This window comes from Pyrus communis, chromosome 2 (assembly GCF_041283825.1).
Source record: "Pyrus communis isolate YQ-2024b chromosome 2, ASM4128382v1, whole genome shotgun sequence".
Taxonomy (NCBI): domain Eukaryota; kingdom Viridiplantae; phylum Streptophyta; class Magnoliopsida; order Rosales; family Rosaceae; genus Pyrus; species Pyrus communis.
Window position 1 is genome coordinate 22,446,494 of NC_142566.1, and position 24,080 is coordinate 22,470,573.

Consider the following 24,080-nt stretch of genomic DNA (forward strand, 5'->3'; position numbering starts at 1 on the left):
CAAGCAAATGATAAGCGGTGTGGCTCTGATGGGTTCAAACCAAGCTACCTCTCGAACTCAGTTCAAAACTTGAAATTTGGTGTCTGTCAAAACTTGAATCGTCTATATGTGCTACGTGTAGTAAAGAGTCTCACGCATGCAAATAAATACTAGCTAGCTTATAAATTGAGCTTGCGTAAAGTTTATTTAAACCTAATTGAGTGTCGAAAGTCTTTTAAAATATCTCATAAGTAACTGAACCATTGTTCGAGTAGCCAAAACAAAAAAAATTGCTAACAGCCTCTCGCCAAGAACTTATGTGAAAGAGAAGCAAACCAGAAAATCCGAGCTCGGATTGGTTCTCTCTCAATTCGCCTAACTTACATTGTACTAGTATACCAAGAAGTATGAACATTCTACTTTTGCAATTTTATTACGTCATTTATTGACTTTTATATACTAGAAATGCATGCATGCATAGCAGTCTTATTTGACAACGTGGTTATAAGATTTTGTAAATATAAAATATCTACTTGACCAAAAAAGAACTTCTGAGAACCATCTGATCAAATTAAGCGGTTGGAAGAAGAAAACCCAATTTTCTGAATAAGTATACAATTGAATTAATTAAGGCGACTGCTTCTTCTTGCTCTTCGAGGCACGCATGGTTTTTCCCATGCTGACCATCCCACACCCTTCTAGGCTCCCTGTTCAACTTAAAGCTAGCTATATATTGGACCTTGAGTGTGTCTGGCTTATGTTTGTGTGAGTGACTTTTAACTCTTAATATTATAATTATGCATTTTATACATTGCATCAATATTTAATGTTGTGACTTATAGATGTGAACGATTGTAGATTTGCAATGGCAACAGACAACAATAATACATACCCCTAGAAATTAAATCGATCCAGAAAGAGATTTTGCAAGTGGGCGAAAAGATTGAGGAAGTTGGGGTGGCTCTGTCAAGTGTCAAAAAGATTGAGGAAGTTGGGGTGGCTCTGTCAAGTGTCAATGCCGAAAGTTGTAGATGCTACATGATGACACCAAGAGAGTTCTGGATACTGTAATCTTGTATACTTTCATCCAAGGAAGTGAATATAATTATATAATAATATGTATTACATGCGCGCATATAGATATAAAACATCTTGTAATCATTTTGAAGTTGCAGTCAAGAAAGTTTAAAGTACTTGATGAAGCTAGAACTTTCTTTTCTTCTTTGCCTTTCATTTACATTGCCTTCACCACGAATAAATTATTAAGATCCATAAGTTCGTATGTTCTAGCTTCATCAGAGCACTCAATTATTAATTTATTACTGAAGATGCATATAAGCTGATGCAATACGTATACTATACTAGTTGGTTCTTATATCATTCTCAAAAGAAAGTCCATATGACTTAATATTGATGTAGTACAAAATGCGGTAAATATCTACGAGGAAAGGCAAAGAAAAAGAAGCATTTTAAAATTGACAAAGCGAAGGGACGTAACAGAAATTTACAAATTTGGAGTATGAGTTCTAGTTTGGACCCGTGGTACATTTTTGAAAAGAAAACGACGTCATGGGTCAAGCACGCTGCCATGCAATTAAGTATGACAAATTTTGGCTGTCTGAGGCCGTTTTGGCTTCCAAAACGCCGTTTAAAGTTTCGTAATAAAAATCGGACCTTTTGGTTTTCGTCCGATTATGTTTAATTAATGTCGTTTTAATTCCTATAGTCCTTTGAGTTGTTCCAAGCAGTTGTAATTTTTTATTTATAAGTCGTTGGATGTAACAATTGTATTCGTTCAATCATTAAACAATTTCAACTCTTTGGGATTTCTCTCAAATTCTAGTGGACTCCAGACCTTATTCTTCAAAGGATTACGTTGGTAGCCTTTTTGATTGGTTTGTGTTGCATCAAATATATATTTACCAAGATTGGAAAGTATATGCATTTTTCCTTTGGAAGTAATAAATATTTCTACCCACAAAGAACACGTACATAAACTTTTCGTTTCGTATATTTTTGTATGTGTCAAACTGTGTGATTTATAAAATATGAACTAATATTTTTATTTTCTTTGTAAACAATAGGATAATTTACATTATATTTATTTAAATTCAAGGGTTGTGAATTCGAAAACAAATGTCTGCAGGAAAATATATACCAATGTTCATATACATATACCAATGTTCATACACATGTTGTGATCCTCTTTTTTTTTTTTTTTTTTTTTTTTTTACAAGAAACGATAGTGGCATTTCATTGATCATTACAAATAAATACAAGGGTGCCAATTGGGTATATTGTTTTAGTGACCAACACATTGATTTGGAATGAATTTGCACAAACAAGCGATTAATTAAAAACCTCTACACGACTACCACAAGCACAGATGCAGCAATACAAATGTGTCAGTAAGGCCACACAATGTCATTGCTAGAGAGCAAAACCATATAAAGTCACTGTTGAAAGACAAGATCACATAATCATTGCGCGAAGACGAGACCACATCAAACTGTCGCTCAAAAATGAAACCACATCATCCGCCAAACACGACACAAACAAAATCTACGCTAATCCAAAAATAGAATCCACCGATCTTAAAGAAAGACTAAGACACTCTCTACAGGCAAGACCACCTGCAACTTCACCACCCTACGAATTTTTTTCCTTTGGCCAATAGATTTTGTGATCTACACCGCGTGCGCTTAATTAGTTGGAGGGAAAGTCATACATGCATGTATAAATGTCAATGCTCTCTCACGATTTCTTAATTTTATTTCTTCCACTTGATGAATTGGTGGTTAAGCTAAACACTGACCCTTGATCATGACAATGATCGTCCAAGAATTTGTGACACAATTAGTCAATAAATTGTTAATTGCATTATAATCAGGTCCAAACCTCAATAATAAAGAATAAATATATATATATATATATATATATATTAATATTCAAGGACACTTAATTGTTGGTTATCTTTCAAGGCCAAAATTTGAAGCAAATTTCTAATTTATTTGACATAAAATCATGTGACATTATTATTTTACTTAAATCATAAATGTTAATTGTTCTTTATTTTTTTATTAATTTACTTTAAAAATAGGACATGCATATCATGTTGCCTACTTTTATTACAACTTGTGAAATAATCCACTATTTCTAATGTGAATCCTCATAAGAGAGATATGGTTGGTTAATAACGTAATCTAATCCATGCATGTAGTAATTAGGTACAAGTAAAAAATAGTTAAATGACATTCATATCACTGTGAAAATCTACCAAATCTTTTACCGTCCAAAGTTAAATTGAGAAATTCTTTACTCAACTTAATATGTATCAGATATTTTCACATTGGAAATACAATAAATATTCTTATTTCTTTTTGTAGTAAGAATTATTGTTCGTACAGTCTTAAAAGCAAAGATAAGATTGTGTATGATAGACATTCTCTTCGCCCCCACTCTCTCTCCCGACAGACTTTCGCAAAGCAATAAACCTCGTTGGCTTGGAATCGCCACTTTTACAGTCGTAAAACATTCTCACAAGTTACAAATTCATGCTTCCCTTGCCAAGTCCAAACAATGTCCTATTGCCCACTCTCTGTCTCGTGAAAAGGGGCCTCTGTCTCGTGAAAAGGGGGTTGATCTCCATGATGTGAGTATCAATGGCTATAACTCTTTAATTTTCTGTCACTATCTCAATTTTTTTTAAGTAGAAGCAATACTATACACTAATTTGTAATTAAAAGTGAGTGGGACGGTTTAAACTTGAGACATAATATGATGAAATTATGAAATTGAAGACTTTAACCGTCCACCGCTAGCGTGAACCTTGCCATTTTCAAGTTTTAACAACCCTTATTTTTGCAGTGTCTTCTAACTTCGGAGATATTCGCGTTGTGTCTACATTTTTTAAAAGTACGATGGTTGCACGTAATAAGAAATGTATATTTGAAAAAGATAATCACGATTACAAAGTATAATCACTTTCAGATTAGAGAAAGACGGTGATGATTGAGGTAACTTGTCATTAATGGTTCTAATGCAAGTTTCTTTAATTTGGTTGTACTTGCTTTTCTATAAGTAGGCCTGTCAATTCTTGACACAACCCGATAACCCGACACAACCCGATAACCCGACACGACACGACACGAAATTAACAGGTGTTCAGGTTGACACGATAACGAATCGGGTAACCCGATAAGCACATGTTAAGATAACGGGTTGGTTCGGGTATACACGTGAGTAACACGATACACGATAAGCAAAATATTACTTTTATATTTTTATAACCCTAAAAAAATATTATAATAATTATATATATATATTAATTTAACAATTTTATACCCCTAAAAACCACAATAATTATATATATATATATATATTAAATTAAATATTAAAAATTGGTGACCACTAGATCGGCTTAAATATACATACCATTCAATTTCTTAAGTGTTATACATACAAAATAAATAAATTTAAATCTACTTAATAAATATATATATATAGACACCATTGAACTTGATGGGATACAAATTCTACGAAACTAATTTGAATGATCCAACCGTCAAACTTATTTGTATATGCATCGAGATCGCATCAGCAAAAAATCGCAAAAAAAAAAACATTCAGAGATCAAGTAACTGGACAAAACATTTCGACATCTATCAAAGAAAAATCACAATTTAACGGCTATTTTAACTCCGATCTTGATGATTTTTTACAGCTACACTCTTTGACCCTATATGAATATAATGAATGAACTCGATCTTCAATTTAAAATATTTACACTAGTGGATACCACAAAATATTATGTTATACTTAATGAAAGTATGAATAAACTCTTAAATGTTAGTGAATCTATTATTTTGATGAGATATGCATTCTATGAAACTAGTTTCAACGATCCAACCGTCAAACTTGTTTGAATATATTTCGAGATCGTATACGCCAAAAATTGCAAAAAATAAACATTTAGATATCAAGTAACAGGACAAAACTTTTCGATGGTTATCAACGAAAAATCACGATTTAACGGTTATTTTAACTCCGATTTTGATAATTTTTTATAGCTACACTTCTTGACCCTATATGAATACAATGAATGAACTTGATCTTCAATTTAAAATATTTACACTAGTGGAAACCACAAAATCTTATGCTATACTTAATGAAAGTATGAATAAACTCTTAAGTGTTAGTGAATCTATTGTTTTGATGGGATATGCATTCTACGAAACTAGTTTCAATGATCCAACCGTCAAACATGTTTGTATATGCTTCGAGATCGCATATGCCAAAAATTGCAGAAAACAAACATTCAGAGATCAAGTAATGGGCCAACACTTTTCGACGGTTATCAACAAAAAATCACAATTTAACGGTTATTTTAACTCCGATCTTGATGATTTTTTATAGCTACACTCATTGACCTTATATGAATACAATGAATGAACTTGATCTTCAATTTAAAATATTCATACTGGTGGATACCATAAAAATCTTATGTTATACTTAATGAAAGTATGAATAAACTCTTAAGTGTTAGTGAATCTATTATTTTAATGGGATACGCATTCTATGAAACTAGTTTCAACGATCCAACTGTCAAACTTGTTTGAATATACTTCGAGATCGTATACGCCAAAAATTGCAAAAAAAATAAACATTCAGATATCAAGTAACAGGACAAAACTTTTGAACGGTTATCAACGAAAAATCACGATTTAACGGTTATTTTAACTCCGATTTTGATGATTTTTTATAGCTACACTCCTTAACCCTATATGAATACAATGAATGAACTTGATCTTCAATTTAAGATATTGACACTAGTGGATACCACAAAATCTTATGTTATATTTAATGAAAGTATGAATAAACTCTTAAGTGTTAGTGAATCTATTATTTTGATGGGATACGCATTCTACGAAACTAGTTTCAACGATCCAATCGTCAAACTTGTTTGAATATACTTCGAGATCGTATACGCCAAAAATTGCAAAAAATAAACATTCAAATATCAAGTAACAGGACAAAACGTTTTGACGGTTATCAACAAAAAATCACGATTTAACGGTTATTTTACCTCCGATTTTGATGATTTTTTATAGCTACACTCCTTGACCCTATATGAATCCAATGAATGAACTTGATCTTCAATTTAAAATATTTACACTAGTGGATATCACAAAATCTTATGCTATACTTAATGAAAGTATGAATAAACTTTTAAGTGTTAGTGAATCTATTGTTTTGATAAGATACACATTCTACGAAACTAGTTTCAACGATCCAACCGTCAAACATGTTTGTATATACTTCGAGATCGCATATGCCAAAAATTGCAAAAAATAAACATTTAAAAATCAAGTAATGGGACAAAACGTTTCGACGGTTATCCACGAAAAATCACGATTTAACGGTTATTTTAACTTCAATTCGGATGATTTTTTACAGCTACACTCCTTAACCTTATTTGAATACAATGAATGAATTCGATCTTCAATTTAAAATATTTACCCTATTGGATACCACAAAATCTTATGCTATACTTGATGAAATTATAAATAAATTCTAGGTGTTAGTGAATTTATCGTTTTGATGGGATACCGTATACGCATTTTATGAAAATAATTTCAATGATCCAACCGTCAAAGTTGTTTGTATATGCTTCAAGATCGCATACGCCAAAAATCGCAAAAAACAAACATTTAGAGATCAAGTAATGGGACAAAACTTTTCAACGGTTATCAACGAAAAATCATTATTTAACGGTTATTTTAACTCTGATTTTGTTGATTTTTTACAGCTACACTCCTTGACCCCATATGAATACAATGAATGAATTCGATCTTCAATTTAAAATATTTACACAAGTAGATACCACAAAATCTTATGTCATGATGATCGATGAAAATTGAGGATTTTGTAAAAGGAATTACATTCAAGCTTTGAGTTCCATTGGCAAGATTTAAACTTTTGAGAAAAGTTTCACAACCTTGAATATCCTTTTGCATATCCTTGCACATTTAATATTTTGTATATCCTTGCACATTTAATATTTTGTAATAGACTAGCAGTGTATGAATGTTTGTTTATTAGGCTCTTATTTTCAAGTGTAGATGTAGTACTTAAATGAAAAATGTGCTTTAATGTTTTGAAGTAATATTTATGTGGCAATGTGTGGTAGGTGCAAGTTTAAGAAAAAAAATACATTTTTCTTAACAGGTCATAGCGGGTCATAACGGGTCGGGTCACTGTACCTGTTGGGTAAAAGTGACCCGACCTGTTAAGGACCCGTTAAGATAACAAGTGTGACATGACACGACCCGTTAAGATAACAGGTGTTACACGAAAATGACACGAACACGACATACACGACCTGTTTGCCAGGCCTATCTATAAGGAATTAAACAATTAAAGAGGTGGAAAACAATATGGCAATTAGTAGCCACTGTATTAACCATCTTTTGCTCAAAATTAGTTTACTTCGACATTATTTGCCTTCTTATCTGTAAGAAGCTATTCTTACTTTTTGTAAATGCAAAATAACTCATTGACTCACGTGTTAAATTGTGATTTTTCTAATACATCAGAAGCTAATATACCTATAACCATACTTTGCTCAAAATTAGTTTATTTTGACATTGTTTGCCTCCTTCATCTGCAAGAGTTATTCCTACATTCTGTTAATGCAAAATTACTCATTGATTCACGTGTCAAATTGTGATTTTTTTTTCTTTTCTGATACATAAGGAGCCAGTATACTGTCACATCCCGTCCGGGGCGGATCACTTTCCGGGCCTGCTCCACCACCGTAATACGATATTGTCCGCTTTGGGCTTACCATTCCCTCACGGTTTTGTTTCTAGGAACTCACAAGCAACTTCCCAGTGGGTCACCCATCATGGGATTGCTCTAGCTTAATTCTCGCTTGACTTTAGAGTTCCTACGGAACCCGAAGCCAGTGAGCTCCCAAAAGGCCTCGTGCTAGGTAGGGATGAGAATATACATATAAAGCTCACTCCCCTGTGTGATGTGGGATGTTACAATCCACCCCCCCTTAGGGGCCCGACGTCCTCGTCGGCACACACGTAGCCAGAGTTAGGCTCTGATACCAAATTGTCACATCCTGCCCCGGGGCGTATCACTTCTCGGGCCCGCTCCACCACCATAGCACGATATTGTCCGCTTTGGGCTTACCATTCGCTCACGGTTTTGTTTCTGGGAACTCACTAGCAACTTCCCAGTGGGTCACCCATTATGGGATTGCTCTAGCCCCTTTCTCGCTTAACTTCAGAGTTCCTACAGAACCCGAAGCCAGTGAGCTCCCAAAAGGCCTCGTGCTAGGTAGGAATGAGAATATACATATAAAGCTCACTCCCCTGAACGATGTAGGATGTTACAATACTCTATGACCATATTTTGCTCAAAAGTAGTTTATTCTGACATTGTTTGCCTCCCTTATCTGCAAGAGCTATTCCTACGCTTTGTAAATTCAATAACTCACTGATTCAAATGTCCAATTGTGAGTTTTCTGATACGCCAGTATATTCCATTCATATCATAAAATAAAATAAATAAAAAGCTTAAGCAATTTCAAACTATATTCCTTTTGTGGTATAGGAATTTCCCAACTCCAACATTTGTTTTGGATGTTTCAAAAAATTAAGACCTCACAAAAAGAGAGATTAATATCCCACCCAACCCCAACCCAATTTGTTCTAACATAGCAAAAGGCATCCAGAGTCTTGAAGGTCGTTCACTTCCAAAGGATCCAAAGGCCCACCTTTTTGCCTTATCATCACTGACCCAAAAGTCACCCAACCAACAGTTCAACAGCAAATCAAGAGAAATTGTTTATTATGACAAGAACACGAATGATAATTCTTTTTTTAATTATTAATTTTTTAGCATACATATTCAACTATTTATAATCTATCATAAATCAAGTTAAAAAAAAAAGAAAAAATGCCGAATCATTGACCTTCCACTCGCAGGATATTCATCGGACCAAGAACACACGACAATATCAATAACAAAAAAAGAACTCCAGATCACGTTGCAAGTGTTTTCCCCTTCCTCCTTCACTTCACTCTCTCGAATCGTCGGCCCGGGTTCTAATTGAATCGAAACCGAAAGCTCGGATCTTTATCGCTAAATGGGTACAGTCACTATCCACCAGCTCGATCTTTTAATTTGTTTTTTTTTCTTGATCAGAGCTTTTTATTTATTTATTTATTGGTTTTTAGTTTTAATTTTTTATGCTTTGGGGTGGTTTCAGCGTCGGCGAATCCGTTTCAGAAGATACTGACGGCGCTTGAGAAGCCGGACGGCGGCGAATTCGGCAAATACTACAGCTTGCCGGCTCTCAACGATCCAAGAATCGGTTTGTTTGTTTCTCTGGTTGGTTTTACTGTATTTTCTGTTTGGTTGCCGAGAAAGTGTGGGTAATGTGTAGAAAGTTTGAATCTTTGTGGTTTTTGTTTGTGGAAAGTAGTTGCTTTTGGATTACCGCAGGGAAACAGAGTGTTAATTTTGTTTATTTCACTTGAAAGTGTGAAAATTTGTCGTGAAATTTACTTGGGTATTGGTGTTATATGTTGCAGAGAAGCTGCCATTCTCGATTAAGATCCTTCTTGAATCCGCAATTCGTAACTGTGATGAGTTTCAAGTGAAGAGTAATGATGTTGAGAAAATTATTGATTGGGAGAACACTTCTCCCAAGCAGGTTGAGATACCATTCAAACCTGCTAGAGTCCTGCTTCAGGTAAATCAGTGTGTGGATTGTCAGTCTTTAAATTTGAAGTTATCGCAGTTTAGCGTTACGAGGATTATCAATGTGTTGTTCATCTGGTTCTCAGGACTTTACTGGAGTACCAGCTGTCGTTGATCTAGCTTGTATGCGTGATGCCATGAACAATCTGAAGGGGGATTCTAACAAGATTAACCCATTGGTGAGCTACATAAATGCGTGCATTGTTGCTTAACATTGGCATTTCTTGTTTATAATAACTTGACTGTCTTTCCGGTTGCATTACACGCATGCCATTTTATTTTTTCTTTTAACCGTTTCAAAGGGTATCAATGTTGGCTTCTAATGAATATAGGTCCCAGTAGATCTTGTCATTGATCACTCGGTTCAAGTAGATGTTGCAAGATCAGAAAATGCAGTGCAGGCAAATATGGAATTTGAGTTCCAGCGAAACAAAGAACGGTTTGGTTTTCTGAAATGGGGATCAAATGCATTCCATAACATGCTTGTTGTTCCTCCTGGATCAGGGATTGTTCACCAGGTAATTCAATCACTTTGGGGAACACAAATTTTAATCTCTAATATATTATTCCAGGATGCGAACCTAAGATATACAAATTGAAATGCTGATTACAGGTTAATTTGGAATACCTTGGTCGAGTTGTGTTCAACACGGACGGCTTGCTTTATCCTGATAGTGTTGTCGGGACAGATTCACACACGACTATGATAGATGGATTAGGTGTCGCTGGCTGGGGAGTGGGTGGTATCGAAGCAGAAGCCACTATGCTTGGCCAGGTAAAGAAGTGCATCCATGGATCCTTGCCTGCTTTTTCATGAATAACTTGATGTATTCTTTTGATTTTGCTGACCCTAGTATTTACAGTACAACTTGAGTTTTATTGTGGCACATTTCTCACTTTCTTATCTAAAACTATACATTTACTCTTTTTGTTCGTATCTCTCGTTTCTTCTATACAGCCCATGAGCATGGTCCTGCCTGGTGTTGTTGGGTTTAAATTATTAGGAAAACTGAGAGACGGTGTGACAGCTACTGACTTGGTTCTGACGGTAACTCAAATGCTGAGGAAGCATGGAGTTGTTGGCAAATTTGTGGAGTTCTATGGTAAACCCGTACACTTAATCATATTATCTAGTTGAACTGGTGTTTCAATGATAGATGTTCCAGCTGCTGCTTGGTTTGCGTTTCTTCTCACCTCAGATGTTGGCCATTGCTTTCTTTTGCAGGGGAAGGCATGAGTGAATTGTCACTAGCAGACCGTGCGACTATTGCCAACATGTCTCCCGAGTATGGTGCAACCATGGGCTTCTTCCCTGTGGATCATGTCACCCTGCAATACCTAAAACTCACAGGCAGAAGTGATGACAAGGTAACTGCTTGTTTAAACACTGTTTCATTTATCTTGTCCATTTGTTTGTATGCTGAAATGAAAGTTACCGTGCAGGTCGCTCTGATAGAATCCTATTTACGGGCTAATAAGATGTTTGTCGACTATAATGAGGTAAAATATAAGCACCCACCCACTACTTTTGGGACCTTTCTATTTAACATCTTCTGTAATGTCAATTCTGAACTTCTGAATATTTTTCTCAACACAGCCCCAGATTGAGAGAGTGTACTCCTCCTATCTTGAGCTAAATCTTAATGATGTGGAACCATGCATATCCGGTCCAAAGAGGTAGGATTTCTTTGTAACTCAAGCTAACATGCACACTTCATTGGATTCAATCTTTTGTGACATGACACTGAGAATAATAATGTTTTCTAGGCCACACGATCGTGTTACTTTGAAAGAAATGAAAGGGGATTGGCATGCATGCCTTGACAATAGAGTTGGATTTAAGGTGAAAAGTGCAATAATTTAACTCAAATTTTCTTTCAGAACTGCTCGCCAACTGTGGGGCTCATTGATGTTCCAGATTTTGATTACTTTATAGATTAATGTTCACTTAAGAAAACCTTTTCCCGAAAAGCTTATGTTTCTTGCAATGTGTTGCAGGGTTTTGCTGTGCCGAAGGAATCTCAAAGTAAAGTTGTAGAATTTGATTTTCACGGAACTCCAGCACAGCTTAGGCATGGGGATGTTGTTATTGCAGCTATCACCAGTTGCACAAACACCTCAAATCCTAGTGTAATGCTTGGAGCTGCTTTGGTGGCCAAGAAAGCTTGTGAATTAGGATTGGAGGTTAGATGTCTCTAATTATGGCTCATTTCTCATGTCTGTGTAATCATTTATAGGAATAATAATAAATAAAATGAAATAAATTTACCAGAAGATATACTAGGATTGTGAACAGAACGTTGTGGACAATGAATTTCGTGTCATATAAAATGCATTACCATACAGTTGAGGTGGAATATTCAGACAGAATGACTCCATTTCCACTTTGCCTGCGTGTGATTAACAAAATAAGTGCCTGCATTGCGCAAGATTACTTGCTGCCCCTGTTTGTTAGTCTACTGATTACTTTTGATTTCACATAACTGAAAGATTAGTTTTATCTCTACATTATATAACATTGGCAAATATTGTGATTATTTTTATTAACTATCCTTGCATTATTTTTGTGCCTTTTATTAGGTGAAGCCATGGATTAAGACAAGTCTTGCTCCCGGTTCTGGGGTTGTAACCAAATACTTGCAAAAGAGGTAATTTTTGGAATCTCTATTTTTTGGAAAGATACGCTACGTTTGTGATGTATACTTAAAGTCATGTATTTTTCTGCAGTGGGTTGCAGAAGTATTTGAATCAGTTAGGGTTTCATATTGTTGGGTATGGATGCACGACATGCATTGGGAATTCAGGAGATATTGATGATGCGGTAGCGGCTGCTATTACAGAAAATGGTAATATTCTCTACAGTTTGTGCTCATACAGATACTACTTTGTGGAGTCTTACATGGTGACTAAGTTGTTGATTTTCTGCACATGTACAGATCTTGTAGCTGCGGCTGTATTATCTGGAAATAGGAATTTTGAGGGTCGTGTGCATCCCTTAACAAGGGCTAATTATCTTGCTTCTCCTCCCCTTGTTGTTGCCTATGCTCTTGCTGGAACGGTATGGAACTCATAGATTCTTGCACAGACAGTTGTTACTCTTTGTATCAAGTTATGTTGTATGCATCTTTTATGGCACTCATCAGCTGATTTATGCTCGTAAAAATTTGACTTTTAGATTTAGTGCAGTATCTCATTTTGTTTGCAATGCTGCAGGTAGATATTGATTTTGAAACAGAACCAATTGGGGTGGGAAAAGATGGAAAGAAGATATTTTTCAGGGACATCTGGCCATCCAATGAAGAAGTGGCAACGGTAATTTGCTCTACTATCTCGCTATATAATTCTATAAGATTTTGAAAAGATGTGCACAAGAATAGTTTCTACTATTTAAGTCCAGGGATCGGAAATTCATATTGGTTTTGTCGTGCTGTTTTCAGGTTGTGCAATCAAATGTGCTTCCTCATATGTTTATGGCTACATATGAAGCAATCACCAAGGGAAATCCAATGTGGAATCAGTTATCTGTACCATCTGGCACTCTTTATGCCTGGGACCCAAAATCAACATATATACATGAGCCGCCATACTTTAAGGATATGACCATGTCTCCTCCGGGTGCTCATGGTGTGAAGAATGCTTACTGCTTGCTCAACTTTGGAGATAGTATTACAACCGACCACATCTCACCAGCTGGTAGCATCCATAAAGACAGCCCAGCAGCTAAATACCTTCTGGAACGTGGTGTTGATAGAAGAGACTTCAACTCTTATGGAAGTCGCCGAGGTAATGACGAGATTATGGCAAGAGGGACTTTTGCTAATATTCGGCTGGTCAATAAGTTTTTGAAAGGAGAAGTTGGTCCCAAAACAATCCACATTCCCACTGGAGAGAAACTGTCTGTGTTTGATGCTGCTATGGTAATGCCCTTCAATCTCAACTTTTACTTAGGTTATCGAAGAATCATATTAATTCCTCAGGAAGGTTTTCCTGCGTATTGGATGTTTAATATTGATGCTTTCGACCCTGACCTAAACGTGCAAATTGCAATGTTGACTCCTTTACTTCTATTGACAGAGGTACAAAGGCGAAGGACATGATACGATTATTTTGGCTGGTGCTGAGTATGGAAGTGGAAGTTCTCGTGATTGGGCTGCAAAGGGTCCAATGCTATTGGTATGCCCTCTAGCAGTATCTTAATTATGCGTACGCTTTCAGTATATGTTTGCCTTATATCTAACGAAGTCTGTTTTAAACATAATAATTTTCAGGGTGTGAAGGCAGTTATAGCAAAGAGCTTTGAGCGCATTCACCGTAGTAATCTCGTTGGCATGGGCATCATTCCGCTATGTTTCAAGACTGGGGAGGATGCTGACTCTCTTGGTTTAACCGGCGAGGAACGCTACACCATCAAACTTCCCAGCACTGTCAGTGAAATTAGACCTGGTCAGGATGTCACAGTAGTGACAGATAATGGCAAGTCCTTCGTATGTACACTACGTTTCGATACAGAGGTAACACACTCCATCACCCTTCGCTTCTTTCGTATGTTCATTGCCCTATCAAGCTCGGGTTGCTTAAAATTTGGCTTGTTCCGTCTTTCGTGCAGGTTGAGCTGGCATATTTCGATCACGGAGGCATTTTGCAGTATGTCATCAGGAATCTGATCAAAAGCTAGATCAACAACCACTTGACGGGTATCGACAATGCCGGTGCAGGTCAACATTGTACCAATTTTTCCGCTCAAAATAATCAACGTGTTTCAGCAACAATACGAAGTTGTTTCAAATCCCAGCGCTGACGACCCCAGGCTCCAGCTACATTATAAATAAAGGAATATTGATGGGAATATCTGTTGTCTTAGAAAAAGAATCATGTTTTGGCAACAATACGACGTTGTGAAATTTGGTTTTTATTGGAGGTGTGGACTGTCAATGCCACTTTGTTTTCAGCTTGCTACGCATGCACACAAATTTCAAATTTCCCAGTTTTTGTTACTAGTATGTAGGGTTACATGAACTACTGTCGGTCTATATCATGGAATTATCCGCCATCGTATTAGGTCATGCTTGTTACGTAGAGAACTAGACTACTAGTGCCGTTCATACTAATCTGTTACAACACGATTGAGACAACAGATACGTATTTGCGACTATAGGTCATTGAATAGCGAGGTCACATAAAGTCATTGCGAAGGAGCAAAACCACGTGAAGTCATCATTGGAAGACAAGGCCGCATAACTCGGTCGCTCAAGATAAAAATCACGTCCAGCCATCCATGTAGCGCGACCACAACACTAGCTGGGCGAGACAACAAAACTAACCTACAATGAGAAGGGACCCGCTAGTCAGCTCATCAAGCCACAACTACCTGCAACATCGTCACAACCAACTTGAAGCTCAACGCAGCGGACCTGCCATATCTGACACACCACCGCCAAGCCGGAGGAAGGGCCAGTGGCGCCTGAACTTTCAATTAGGGTTTTGTGGGGGGAGGGTCGGGGATTGAAAGTTCAGACACCAACCTCTTACGAAAAATCCATCTTAGCGCTTACAACGTCCATGTTCTCCCTTGATTCCCCGTGAAATCTGGTGATTAAAGCTAGTCTAGTCGAGTATTATTTCAAACAAAAGAGAGCGGGCAATTGGCTACGGTGGGAGGTGCGAGATGATAGACTACGCTCTCCACAAGGGCAAAGCCTTCGGAATTAGTATATTCGCCGTCCTTTCCGAACGCAACCGACATTTCTAAGGGTAACTGGAGCAGGTTCTTGAAGGGAGGAATAGAGGACCGCCATGACTTACAGACCGCACGGAATCTGGTAGTGTTCAGGCGGTTTCCGATGTTCGCTAACAGTTCGTGTGGGATATTATCTGCACTACTCGCCATGTCAAGGATGCTTGTATTGTACGTCTTGGTGTTTTCTTGGAGGAGGAAAAGGAGCAGTGTACTTGTGGTCCAGGGTTTTTGCCCATCGTGGTGAAAGCTCAACTTTTATATCCTCGTGTCCTAGCGAGAATCGGAAAACTTTTCAATTCAATATCCTAAATTAATTACCACTCACGGTCTGATGATATTCCACTTCATTTGTGAGTGAAATGTGTTAAGTTCGAATCTCGTGGATGACGAATTCGATATCAAATTAGATTGTCCATTGTGTGACTTAGTCGAACTCCCCCTCCTCTTAGCTTTGTACTTACAAATAAAAAAAATCCTAAATTAATTAATATTCATGTTGTAGGCCTAAGAGGGCCGGCAGCAGAGAGTGCCAGAGATAATTTGAGGATTCTGCGGTATGATTTATCATCCCGTCTTTATTTGTAGCAATAAGGAGAGAGTCTTGCTCTCCGAGGAATAAAAGATGTACAATGAACCATCTAAAAGATGTCATAACGTGAATGAATTAGTAAACACGAATGTTCAAAAACATATAATTAGTACATGTAATTTTTTTTATTTTCCCTGACCATCTCTTGCTGTTTCTTTTCACCAATTCAACGTTCTAAACCTTCTGGGTTCTTACAGTAGGAATTTCCATCAAAAAAGAAAAAAAATCGAACTTATTTCATCGAGGCGTTGCGATAATAACAAGAATATAGAAGCTCTTGAACAAAAATTGAATTAGTAGTAGAACAGCTGTCGACTGTAGTAATCAAAATCCAAGGCATGCAGGCGCCGATCCGTATACTTCGTTACAAATGAGACTTGAAGCACAAATACAAAAGCTCTGGCTTGAGATATTGACAAGTACTACACCAACGTAAGAACTTGTATAACCTGCCAATCATTGAGAAAATGATACATATAATTTAAGTGCAGAAATAGCATATAACAGCATAACCCGAACCAAGCCATATATAAGAACAAGAGCATGGAGCAAGTCAGTGGCAGATTTTGGGAACTTTGTAGCTTCACAGAATGCAGAAACCTTAAGTACTGTTAGTTATCTATTTTGGGTAAAGATAGTTACCTTTTGTATAATATAGTTCAAATAGCGTACTCGCTGACACGGATCCATTTAGTAGATGACCACTTATTCCCCTTAATCACAGGGCATCCGCCTGAAATAAACATGAGTCGAAGTTAACTCAGAGGTACTACAAGTCACCATACTTGTGAATAAGTAATAAAAGTTACAAAATTGTAATGCAGAAAGGTTTTAAATATGCACAAAATTCAAAAAGGAAGCGCAAATAAACAAACGGCATTTTCCATAGGGGACATTTTAGGATGACGTAAATCTGGAATTGATGCTTCACAAAGCTAAATATCAAGAAGCTACTAACCATGTAAACTTGAAGGATCTAGACTTGCGTCAGGCCTCATGCTCCAGAAAAGCAGTGCATTGCCCATCTTAGGTTTAACTGAAAGTCCTTTTTTACCGCATTCAGATAGCTCACTCCACCAAGGCACAGAGCTAATATTCCCTTTGGCAGCGGGGAACACAGTCTCACCCCCTTCTTCAACATCTGAGCTGCGCCAAATGGGAGGAGAAAACATTTGCGAAGGATATAAGTGGGTCTATGATGTAGTGCATCACAAATGTGAGTATTTAGGCAGCTACGCGAGGAAACTTACAGGTACATAAGAACCGTAGCTATACGTTGGCCTCCATTCTTGGTGTTAAAGTCATCTTGAAAATAGTCAAAGTGAGGTTCATACTTCTGTCCAACTTCATAGTGGAGAACCTGAAGCCCCTCCCCCTGTTCTGTATTTGGTTTAAAAACTAGCTTGTGACTTTTACGAAACACACATAGCTACACTATTAATAGATGAATATCCTAAAGATTGTATCCCACAGAAAGGTAGTACCTCCAACTTCGAAGGCAAAAGAAAGCATTAAAAAGCACAAGAAAAAAATCAATAAGAAGGCGGATATGTGCTCAACAGCATACCTACAGGTAAAAAGGTGAAATTAGCGATTTTTTTCTCAATGTTCCTGATAATTTTATCGCGCCCTCTTGCCAAAAATGTTCCAGAGCTCGTACGAACCCTGCATACAACAGGTAAAACAATTGTACCACACATTAAGGCGTAAAGCAAGGGAATGACAAGTAAAACAACAGATTTTCCCTACTACATCTTATAACTGAAATGAAACGAGATAACTACGTGCGAAATAAAGACCTGCTATCTCTGCTCTTTCCGGTTTCACTATCAACTACCGATGACTTGTGCATAGTCGGTTTGGCAAGATCGATTAGGTATTCACATTCCTCCTTGGTCTGCCAACATTAGCCAACCAGGGTCAGATTCCGCCGGCTTTAGATTCCATCGAATCCCGGCACTTATTAAGCATTAATTTCTTCCAAAAGTAAATGCAATGCAATTACCCATTACAAATAAGAAATTACACACAATTATTTACTCACTCTATATACAATGCAAGATACATTGGCACAATTATTAAAAAAAAAATCCAGGACTCTCATGGATTGCTCAATTCAGCAACTTGAACAGTAATTACAAAAATGCAATCCAAAAATTTCAGAAAAATCATAAATCTTCAATGAGTGGGAGAATTAAAGGCAGCTCAGCTCAACTCAGCTCACCAAGAAATTGTGATACACAAAAGCTCTTGGCTCCCAAGAGATGGCTTCGACCCACTGCTCCCCTGCCTCATTTTCTTCATTCCTAACAAACCCACAAAATTCAATATAATTACCAAATTACCAACCGAATCAATCAAAGCAAAGAATGCAAACAGACTCGTCGCTCACCTCTCGACGCTCTGCCGCAAGATCGAGCTGAGATCGTTGGCTTTGGGGGAGCTGCCGGAGGAGCCGCTGGGGACGGAGAGGATGCCGAGGGCGAGGAGAATGAGGATGACGAAGGTGAACATGACCAGCAAGGTGAGGACCAGCGTCGTGGACGAGGCCGTCGACGTTTTGCGAGCCGGAAGGCGCGAGTGCCGATGCTTGACAGCCATTGTTGCTTCTGGGACAAGGAATTGGGGATTTGAGATCGATCGGATTGGATTTGGGAATCGGAACAGCAAGATCTGAAGATCTGTTGGAGAGATTGGATCAGAGCATCGAATAGTCTCTACAATTTTCTAATATTAAACGCGCTTTTGTTTTTGATTTGTTTTTTTTTCAAAAGATTATCAACATGTAGTGTTGCATGTCTATCAAAAAATAAAATAAAATGTTTGACATTTTAACGTGGTTGGATAGTCTGATATGTTCATTACATCGAGCAACATTAATATAAGCGACTTCAACATGAAGATATGGTTGTGAATAGTTGATGGAAACATAAACGGTTGACGTTAGCACCAACGTTTCAAAGTCACTCTTGCAGGGACATTGGTGCTAATTGTGGTAAATGGTGTATGTCGGTCAATTTGCATCATTGGTAAGCTAATTTGTTTTAGTCATTTGAGGTAAGACTGATATATTTTATTGTGCACGAACGATGCTAGCATAATTATATTGGGAAAATGATCTTCGTCTGATATTTTTTCTAGAGATCGTAGTGATTCTGTGATCGTGACCGTTCATCGTATATCGTATAGTTAGTTTTCGTTAGGTACTATTTATATTTAATTTTAAAATGATTTCTGATCGCACGATGTACGATAAACGGTTACGATCATAGGATCCCTAGAATCCTTAGACGGGGATCCTTTTCCATTATACTGAAACCTATTGCAAATTGATTTTTAATGAAATCTAAAAAATTATTATTGAAATCTAAAAAATTAATTAATGAACAATCAAGAAATTAAACAGATTGCTTGTAAAACACTCACTGAAAGAGCACAGGAAAAACAAATCATGCAGATACTACACAAATATGTTCACACCAGATTGCCTTCTGTTAAACCACGAGAATAATACTGCATGTATCAATCCTGTTTACAGCGGAAGTAAGCGGGAGAATGTCTCGGCTAAAGTTCAATCCTGTATATATTGATCCTCGTTGTCCTTGAATTCGCACTCAAGTTCTGTAAATGCGTCCCCGAACTATTTGTTGCTTTGCTTGGAGGAGCGCTGGTGATATTTCTTCTCCTCGTATAAGTTGGTGATCAATGAACCTGTCGATTCCCTTCTTGACCAAAGCCTTGTGTAAATGATCTGTCAAATTGGTTCGCGCATCCTCTCCTCCAAAGCTCGAAAAGACGTCGTATCTCCACGAAGGAGTGCTGCTAAATGAAGAAGAAGAGACAAGTTGATCGGCCATAGGAGAATTAAAGCCAGATAAACTGAAGAAAACAGCCTCTCAAAGAAGTGGAATATGCAGTATGGTATGGTCAATGGACTCTCTCTTGTTATATCAGTACTCGTGTTTTCTTGCCACGCACTACTATCTTTCAATGTGAATGTGGTTGGTTTGAAGAAGATGAACTTTTCTGGCAACTTCACTTCAAAAGTGATTTTTATCATTTTTTTACTTACTATCTTTAAATGTGAAGAGGAACTTTCGTGGCAACTTCATTTCATTGACAGTGATTGATCTTTTTTTAACGACGGGCTCATTTTTTCATCTCGTGGCACAGACACGATGCAATGCAACATGATGCTACTATGTCCATTTGTCAAACCAATCTTGCATTTAAAACGTACAAAATACGCAATTAACTTGAAATACTGTGCACTTTTAGATTATCAAGTGATTTTCTTCACCCCTTTTTTATTTTTGTACTCATGGTTTCATTTCTACTTAATTAGAGGTTGGCTTTGGGGGAGTTGCCGGAGGAGACGCTGGGGGGACGGAGAGGATGCCGAGGGCAAGAAGAACGACGAAATAAATGCTTTTAACGACTTGAACTATAAGCCTCTTGGGAGAAAATAATTTATTCTTGAGCTACCAATCTAATTTTTTGACAAAAAAAAAAAAAAAAAAAAAAAAACCAATCTGGTTTGGACTTTTGAATTGAAGTGTAATTTGTGTTCTGAAACATAGAAGATTGGCCAAAGCTTTGCAATCACAGCTCCACACCAAAAGTATATTTCACTGTCCAATTAACTTACCAAATATTCATAAATACAAACATTTTACTCAGAAAATAAATATACTTGCAGAGGCTGTAAACCTTCATTTGAACTGAACCATTTGATGATCATCAACTGGTCTAAAACACACCAACAGAAGTAGGGTAGAGCCGCGCAGGCGTGTAAGCGAAACAATTCGGAACAAATGTGGAAGTCATCCTTTTCGGAGGATCCACGGAGGACTCTATGGCGGGTTGGTTCAAGTATGCGTACTTGCTTTTCGTCCACCTGCACAAATATTTGTTCAAAATCTCTGTTAAGAAAAATTGAAAACTTAAAAGTGCTTGACTAGTTGAGAAAATTAACTAACCAGTCCTTGATTCCAACACGATTTTCGTTGTCACTCGCGTTCTTGTTACTGTCGTTGGCAGCAGAAGAGCTGTCCTTATCGTCTTTACCATCGTTGTTCAAGGACTCCTCGAAACGTCTGTAATCTTCCTCCTATACACCATACACCTTCAAAAAGTTAAGCAAATGAAAATGCTACGAACTACTCTTTTGCATATGTTTCTGATCCATATGTCTCAGCTCGATAGCTCTTGACACATGATCACGTGATGAGTAAGACTGAGAGAAAGGAGATATATCCTCGGTTACACTGAACTTTTTTCTCTTAACAAGTAATTTTAAAGAATGTTACCGAGAGATTGAGGGCTCGAATACATGCTGCGGCCTTGATAGCGGCAAGGAGATGCTCCTCTTCGTTAATGCGCTTCTGACACCAGAACCTCGCGATTTCTTGCTTTGTCACGCTCTCCGGAACAGCCTTCTTATCCCAGAACCTTGGAAGTGGCGGTGGTGGAGGTGGCGGCGAGGGTGAATTCCCCTGCTCGATTTGCTTCATCTTCATCAATCTTTTCGGCTAATCGAATTGCTGATTTTTCCTTTCAAAGTTGTAACAGTATAACATTAAGATTGCAAAGTGGTGGAAGAAATAATACGATTGAAATTCTTGGATATGGAACTTTCAGGTACCAACGCAACCCTCTAGAGGTAGCTACTCCTCCAACCTAACTTTCAAATTAAATGCGACTGATGGATTTGGTTTTCCAGGCACATTTCCCAGTTCTGCTTTCTAATACAAAGGAAAATTGAGTGGTAGTTGCACCTTGAAATTTCGAGTAAGATTCGACAACTTGGATTGCAGCGATTCCCAACAGAAATATTTGGTAGAATGTTCTTAAATCCATGCATCCAAAAAGTGACTTTCTTTAGTGAAGACTCGAGACGTGGAATTGGTTCCAAACAGAAACGTTTAAGTGCGACGGTCACAACTCTTAGCTGTGTTATTATTTTATAAATTGGATGGCATTGTTCAAAATCAGAGTATGCTAACGAAAAAACTGCGGAGACTATTTCATTAAAAGAAAAATAAAGAAACAAGAATGTCAGGACGATTACAAATTATAGGCTACATTTTGACTGACTTGTTATCCATATAGTTACAAAGTAGCACATATACAAAAAACTAAATCGATCCTATTAGGCAAAGAAACAAAATTCTAATTCTAACGAATCATGTCCAAAAAACCAAAAATTAAAAATAAAATAAATCTAAATACTAATATTTTTCAAGAGTGATGACTTGTCATCAATCTAACACCATACCCTACAGAATGATGTCGTCACACCGAAAATTTACTTCCGTTGAAGTTTGAACGGCAAAGCCCCACAAGTCGTGCATCAATTGAAAATTGAACAACCATAACAAGCCGGCTACCCAAAAGCCTCCACTAACTAATTAACAGGTGTTAATTTTGTTGTTACCTAAGATTTAATGGTATTTCTCCACTTGTAAGTGATAGTTCTTAGATTTGATTCTCGCCAAATACAAATTTGAACCGCATTATTGTGAGCTCATTGTGAGGTTAAACCAATATTTTCTCTCTTAATGTAGATAATATCGTTTGTTTAAAAAAAAAAATTGTTATATCGTTAATATGTGATCAATAACAATAGTACAGTCGGTATCAATAGTATATTGTAGATATCGTTGATGTGGTCGATAACTATGGTATTGTAGATGTCGTTGATGTGGTCAATAACAATGGTATAGTCGGTATCAATGGCATATTGTCGATATCGCTAATGTTCTGAACTTACCGTTGTAAATACATAATTTATGTGTTACTAATATGTCATCCGCAAGGGCATTTAACCGTAATATTTCATTCGCAACTGCATTTAACTTCAACGTACAAGGAATATTATGATTAATCTATTCCTAATGATCTGTTTAACTTAATAATTGAATTTATGTTCTTCAATCCAGATCAAATTCCAGAGCTCATGGGATTTTTTTTCCAAAATTCCCAGAAAAACCCACCTCAATTTTCACTTATTTAATCACAAATTCTATAAAATCTTCAATCACAACAAAAAGTATACAATCAAGAAATTATGGTCGCAACCCATATCATTATTCAGTATACAAAGAAAATCCCAAAATTACACAAAAACAATCGCCACAATTCCAGCTAAGTCCCAGACGAAACGCGAAGGGCTTTCGTCTTGAACCTATACCGAGCAGCTCGAGGGATCACCTGGCTGGGCCCCATGTGAAACTGGCCGGGACTGTCAGTCATGGGGGGCCCATCGTCGTAGACGTGGCCGACGAGCCGCCCGCAGCCGTTGCACTTGATCTTCGTCCTCGTCCGTTGGATCCCCCAGTAGTTTCTGGTCTCGAAGAACGGCCTGATCTTGTCCTCCTTCTCGAACCGGAACTTGGTGGTGTCGACCGCCGCAAACGACACCGTTCCCTTGTTTCCGGCCTCGAAGAAGAAGTCCGGAGGGTAGAGGTTCGCTGCGGAAAGGTTCAGGTTGGCTCCGCACTCCGTACAAGTGTAGATCGTTGAATCGGAATAAGCCATTGGCGGAATTGGGAAATGATGTTTTTGCTGCGTTTTGGCGTTTATATGGTTTCGTTTTGTCTGGAAGCTTCCAGAACCGCGTTTAGCCGGCAAGGAAATTTCAGAATTGTGGAAAATCAGGTGGGCCCCAGCCAAATACGCAATGGGTGATCCAATTGGAAAATACAACCCGACCCGCTATTGCAGGTAAATAAAAGTTGGAGGCATCATATTACAGCGAATTTTCTAAAATTTGATTAGCAAATATTTGGATCTTTGAGCAAAAATTAGTAAATCTTGGTTTTAGATAAATTGAAGTATGTACTTCCCTATCATGCGTTTTCACAAGCAAATAAAGCTTTATTACGGGCTTGCACAAGCCGCTCAAATATTATGGGTTGATTTGAAATGTGTTTTTAAATAACTGAAAATATTTTTAGATGAAATGTTTTTGAAACCAATCTTAGTAAAAATGTAAAG

The 24,080-nt window shown here is 37.3% G+C and overlaps 4 protein-coding genes across 5 annotated transcripts; 1 reads left to right on the forward strand and 3 right to left on the reverse strand.

Annotated features, from left to right (window-relative positions):
* The first annotated feature begins 8,650 nt into the window (after window positions 1-8,650).
* On the forward strand, window positions 8,651-14,704 carry LOC137748929 (aconitate hydratase 1). Of its 2 annotated transcripts, XR_015957503.1 has the most exons (21): window positions 8,732-9,143; window positions 9,263-9,367; window positions 9,588-9,748; window positions 9,843-9,935; window positions 10,089-10,274; window positions 10,370-10,531; window positions 10,715-10,859; window positions 10,982-11,124; window positions 11,200-11,256; window positions 11,354-11,433; window positions 11,524-11,599; window positions 11,755-11,940; window positions 12,337-12,404; window positions 12,484-12,602; window positions 12,693-12,814; window positions 12,970-13,068; window positions 13,194-13,673; window positions 13,831-13,929; window positions 14,025-14,267; window positions 14,363-14,512; window positions 14,564-14,704. XR_015957503.1 is itself a non-coding variant. In XM_068489120.2 (20 exons), exons 1-20 carry the CDS (start codon window positions 9,140-9,142, stop codon window positions 14,429-14,431), a joined length of 2,697 nt encoding a protein of 898 aa, XP_068345221.2. In that variant the 5' UTR covers window positions 8,651-9,139; the 3' UTR covers window positions 14,432-14,704. The 2 variants fall into 2 exon arrangements, 1 of the variants encoding a protein (XP_068345221.2); XM_068489120.2 differs by having other exon boundaries at window positions 8,651-9,143; window positions 14,363-14,704.
* Window positions 14,705-16,139: 1,435 nt separating this feature from the next.
* Window positions 16,140-18,957, reverse strand: LOC137748930 (putative prolyl 4-hydroxylase 10). Its single transcript, XM_068489121.2, has 8 exons — window positions 18,475-18,957; window positions 18,307-18,388; window positions 17,882-17,979; window positions 17,650-17,747; window positions 17,333-17,462; window positions 17,041-17,228; window positions 16,725-16,815; window positions 16,140-16,531 (listed from the first exon to the last, which is right to left on the reverse strand). Exons 1-7 carry the CDS (start codon window positions 18,681-18,683, stop codon window positions 16,742-16,744), a joined length of 879 nt encoding a protein of 292 aa, XP_068345222.2. The 5' UTR covers window positions 18,684-18,957; the 3' UTR covers window positions 16,140-16,531; window positions 16,725-16,741.
* A 1,643-nt stretch (window positions 18,958-20,600) lies between these two features.
* On the reverse strand, window positions 20,601-21,732 carry LOC137746647 (uncharacterized). Its single transcript, XM_068486652.2, has 3 exons — window positions 21,392-21,732; window positions 21,062-21,192; window positions 20,601-20,979 (listed from the first exon to the last, which is right to left on the reverse strand). The coding sequence occupies exons 1-3, from the start codon at window positions 21,599-21,601 to the stop codon at window positions 20,832-20,834; spliced, it is 489 nt and encodes a 162-aa protein (XP_068342753.2). The 5' UTR covers window positions 21,602-21,732; the 3' UTR covers window positions 20,601-20,831.
* Window positions 21,733-23,082: 1,350 nt separating this feature from the next.
* LOC137748892 (methionine-S-oxide reductase) lies at window positions 23,083-23,670 on the reverse strand. Its single transcript, XM_068489085.2, has one exon. It carries the CDS (start codon window positions 23,619-23,621, stop codon window positions 23,229-23,231), a length of 393 nt encoding a protein of 130 aa, XP_068345186.1. The 5' UTR covers window positions 23,622-23,670; the 3' UTR covers window positions 23,083-23,228.
* Window positions 23,671-24,080: the final 410 nt, after the last annotated feature.

What these genes read in the sequence shown, in the direction of transcription:
- LOC137748930 (XM_068489121.2), bottom strand. Translation starts at nt 18,683, where the DNA reads ATGGCTGTCAAGCATCGGCACTCGCGCCTTCCGGCTCGCAAAACGTCG. An exon ending in TTTCACCTTTTTACCTGTAG is followed by an intron (nt 17,463 to 17,649) that starts GTATGCTGTTGA and finishes AACCAAATACAG; the next exon opens with AACAGGGGGAGGGGCTTCAG. An exon ending in AGATCCTTCAAGTTTACATG is followed by an intron (nt 16,816 to 17,040) that starts GTTAGTAGCTTC and finishes TGTTTATTTCAG; the next exon opens with GCGGATGCCCTGTGATTAAG.
- LOC137748929 (XM_068489120.2), top strand. An exon ending in CAGGCAGAAGTGATGACAAG is followed by an intron (nt 11,125 to 11,199) that starts GTAACTGCTTGT and finishes GTTACCGTGCAG; the next exon opens with GTCGCTCTGATAGAATCCTA. An exon ending in CTTGTGAATTAGGATTGGAG is followed by an intron (nt 11,941 to 12,336) that starts GTTAGATGTCTC and finishes GCCTTTTATTAG; the next exon opens with GTGAAGCCATGGATTAAGAC.
- LOC137748892 (XM_068489085.2), bottom strand. Translation starts at nt 23,621, where the DNA reads ATGGCTTATTCCGATTCAACGATCTACACTTGTACGGAGTGCGGAGCC.
- LOC137746647 (XM_068486652.2), bottom strand. Translation starts at nt 21,601, where the DNA reads ATGAAGATGAAGCAAATCGAGCAGGGGAATTCACCCTCGCCGCCACCT. An exon ending in TTCGAGCCCTCAATCTCTCG is followed by an intron (nt 21,193 to 21,391) that starts GTAACATTCTTT and finishes TATGGTGTATAG; the next exon opens with GAGGAAGATTACAGACGTTT. An exon ending in CGTGTTGGAATCAAGGACTG is followed by an intron (nt 20,980 to 21,061) that starts GTTAGTTAATTT and finishes ATATTTGTGCAG; the next exon opens with GTGGACGAAAAGCAAGTACG.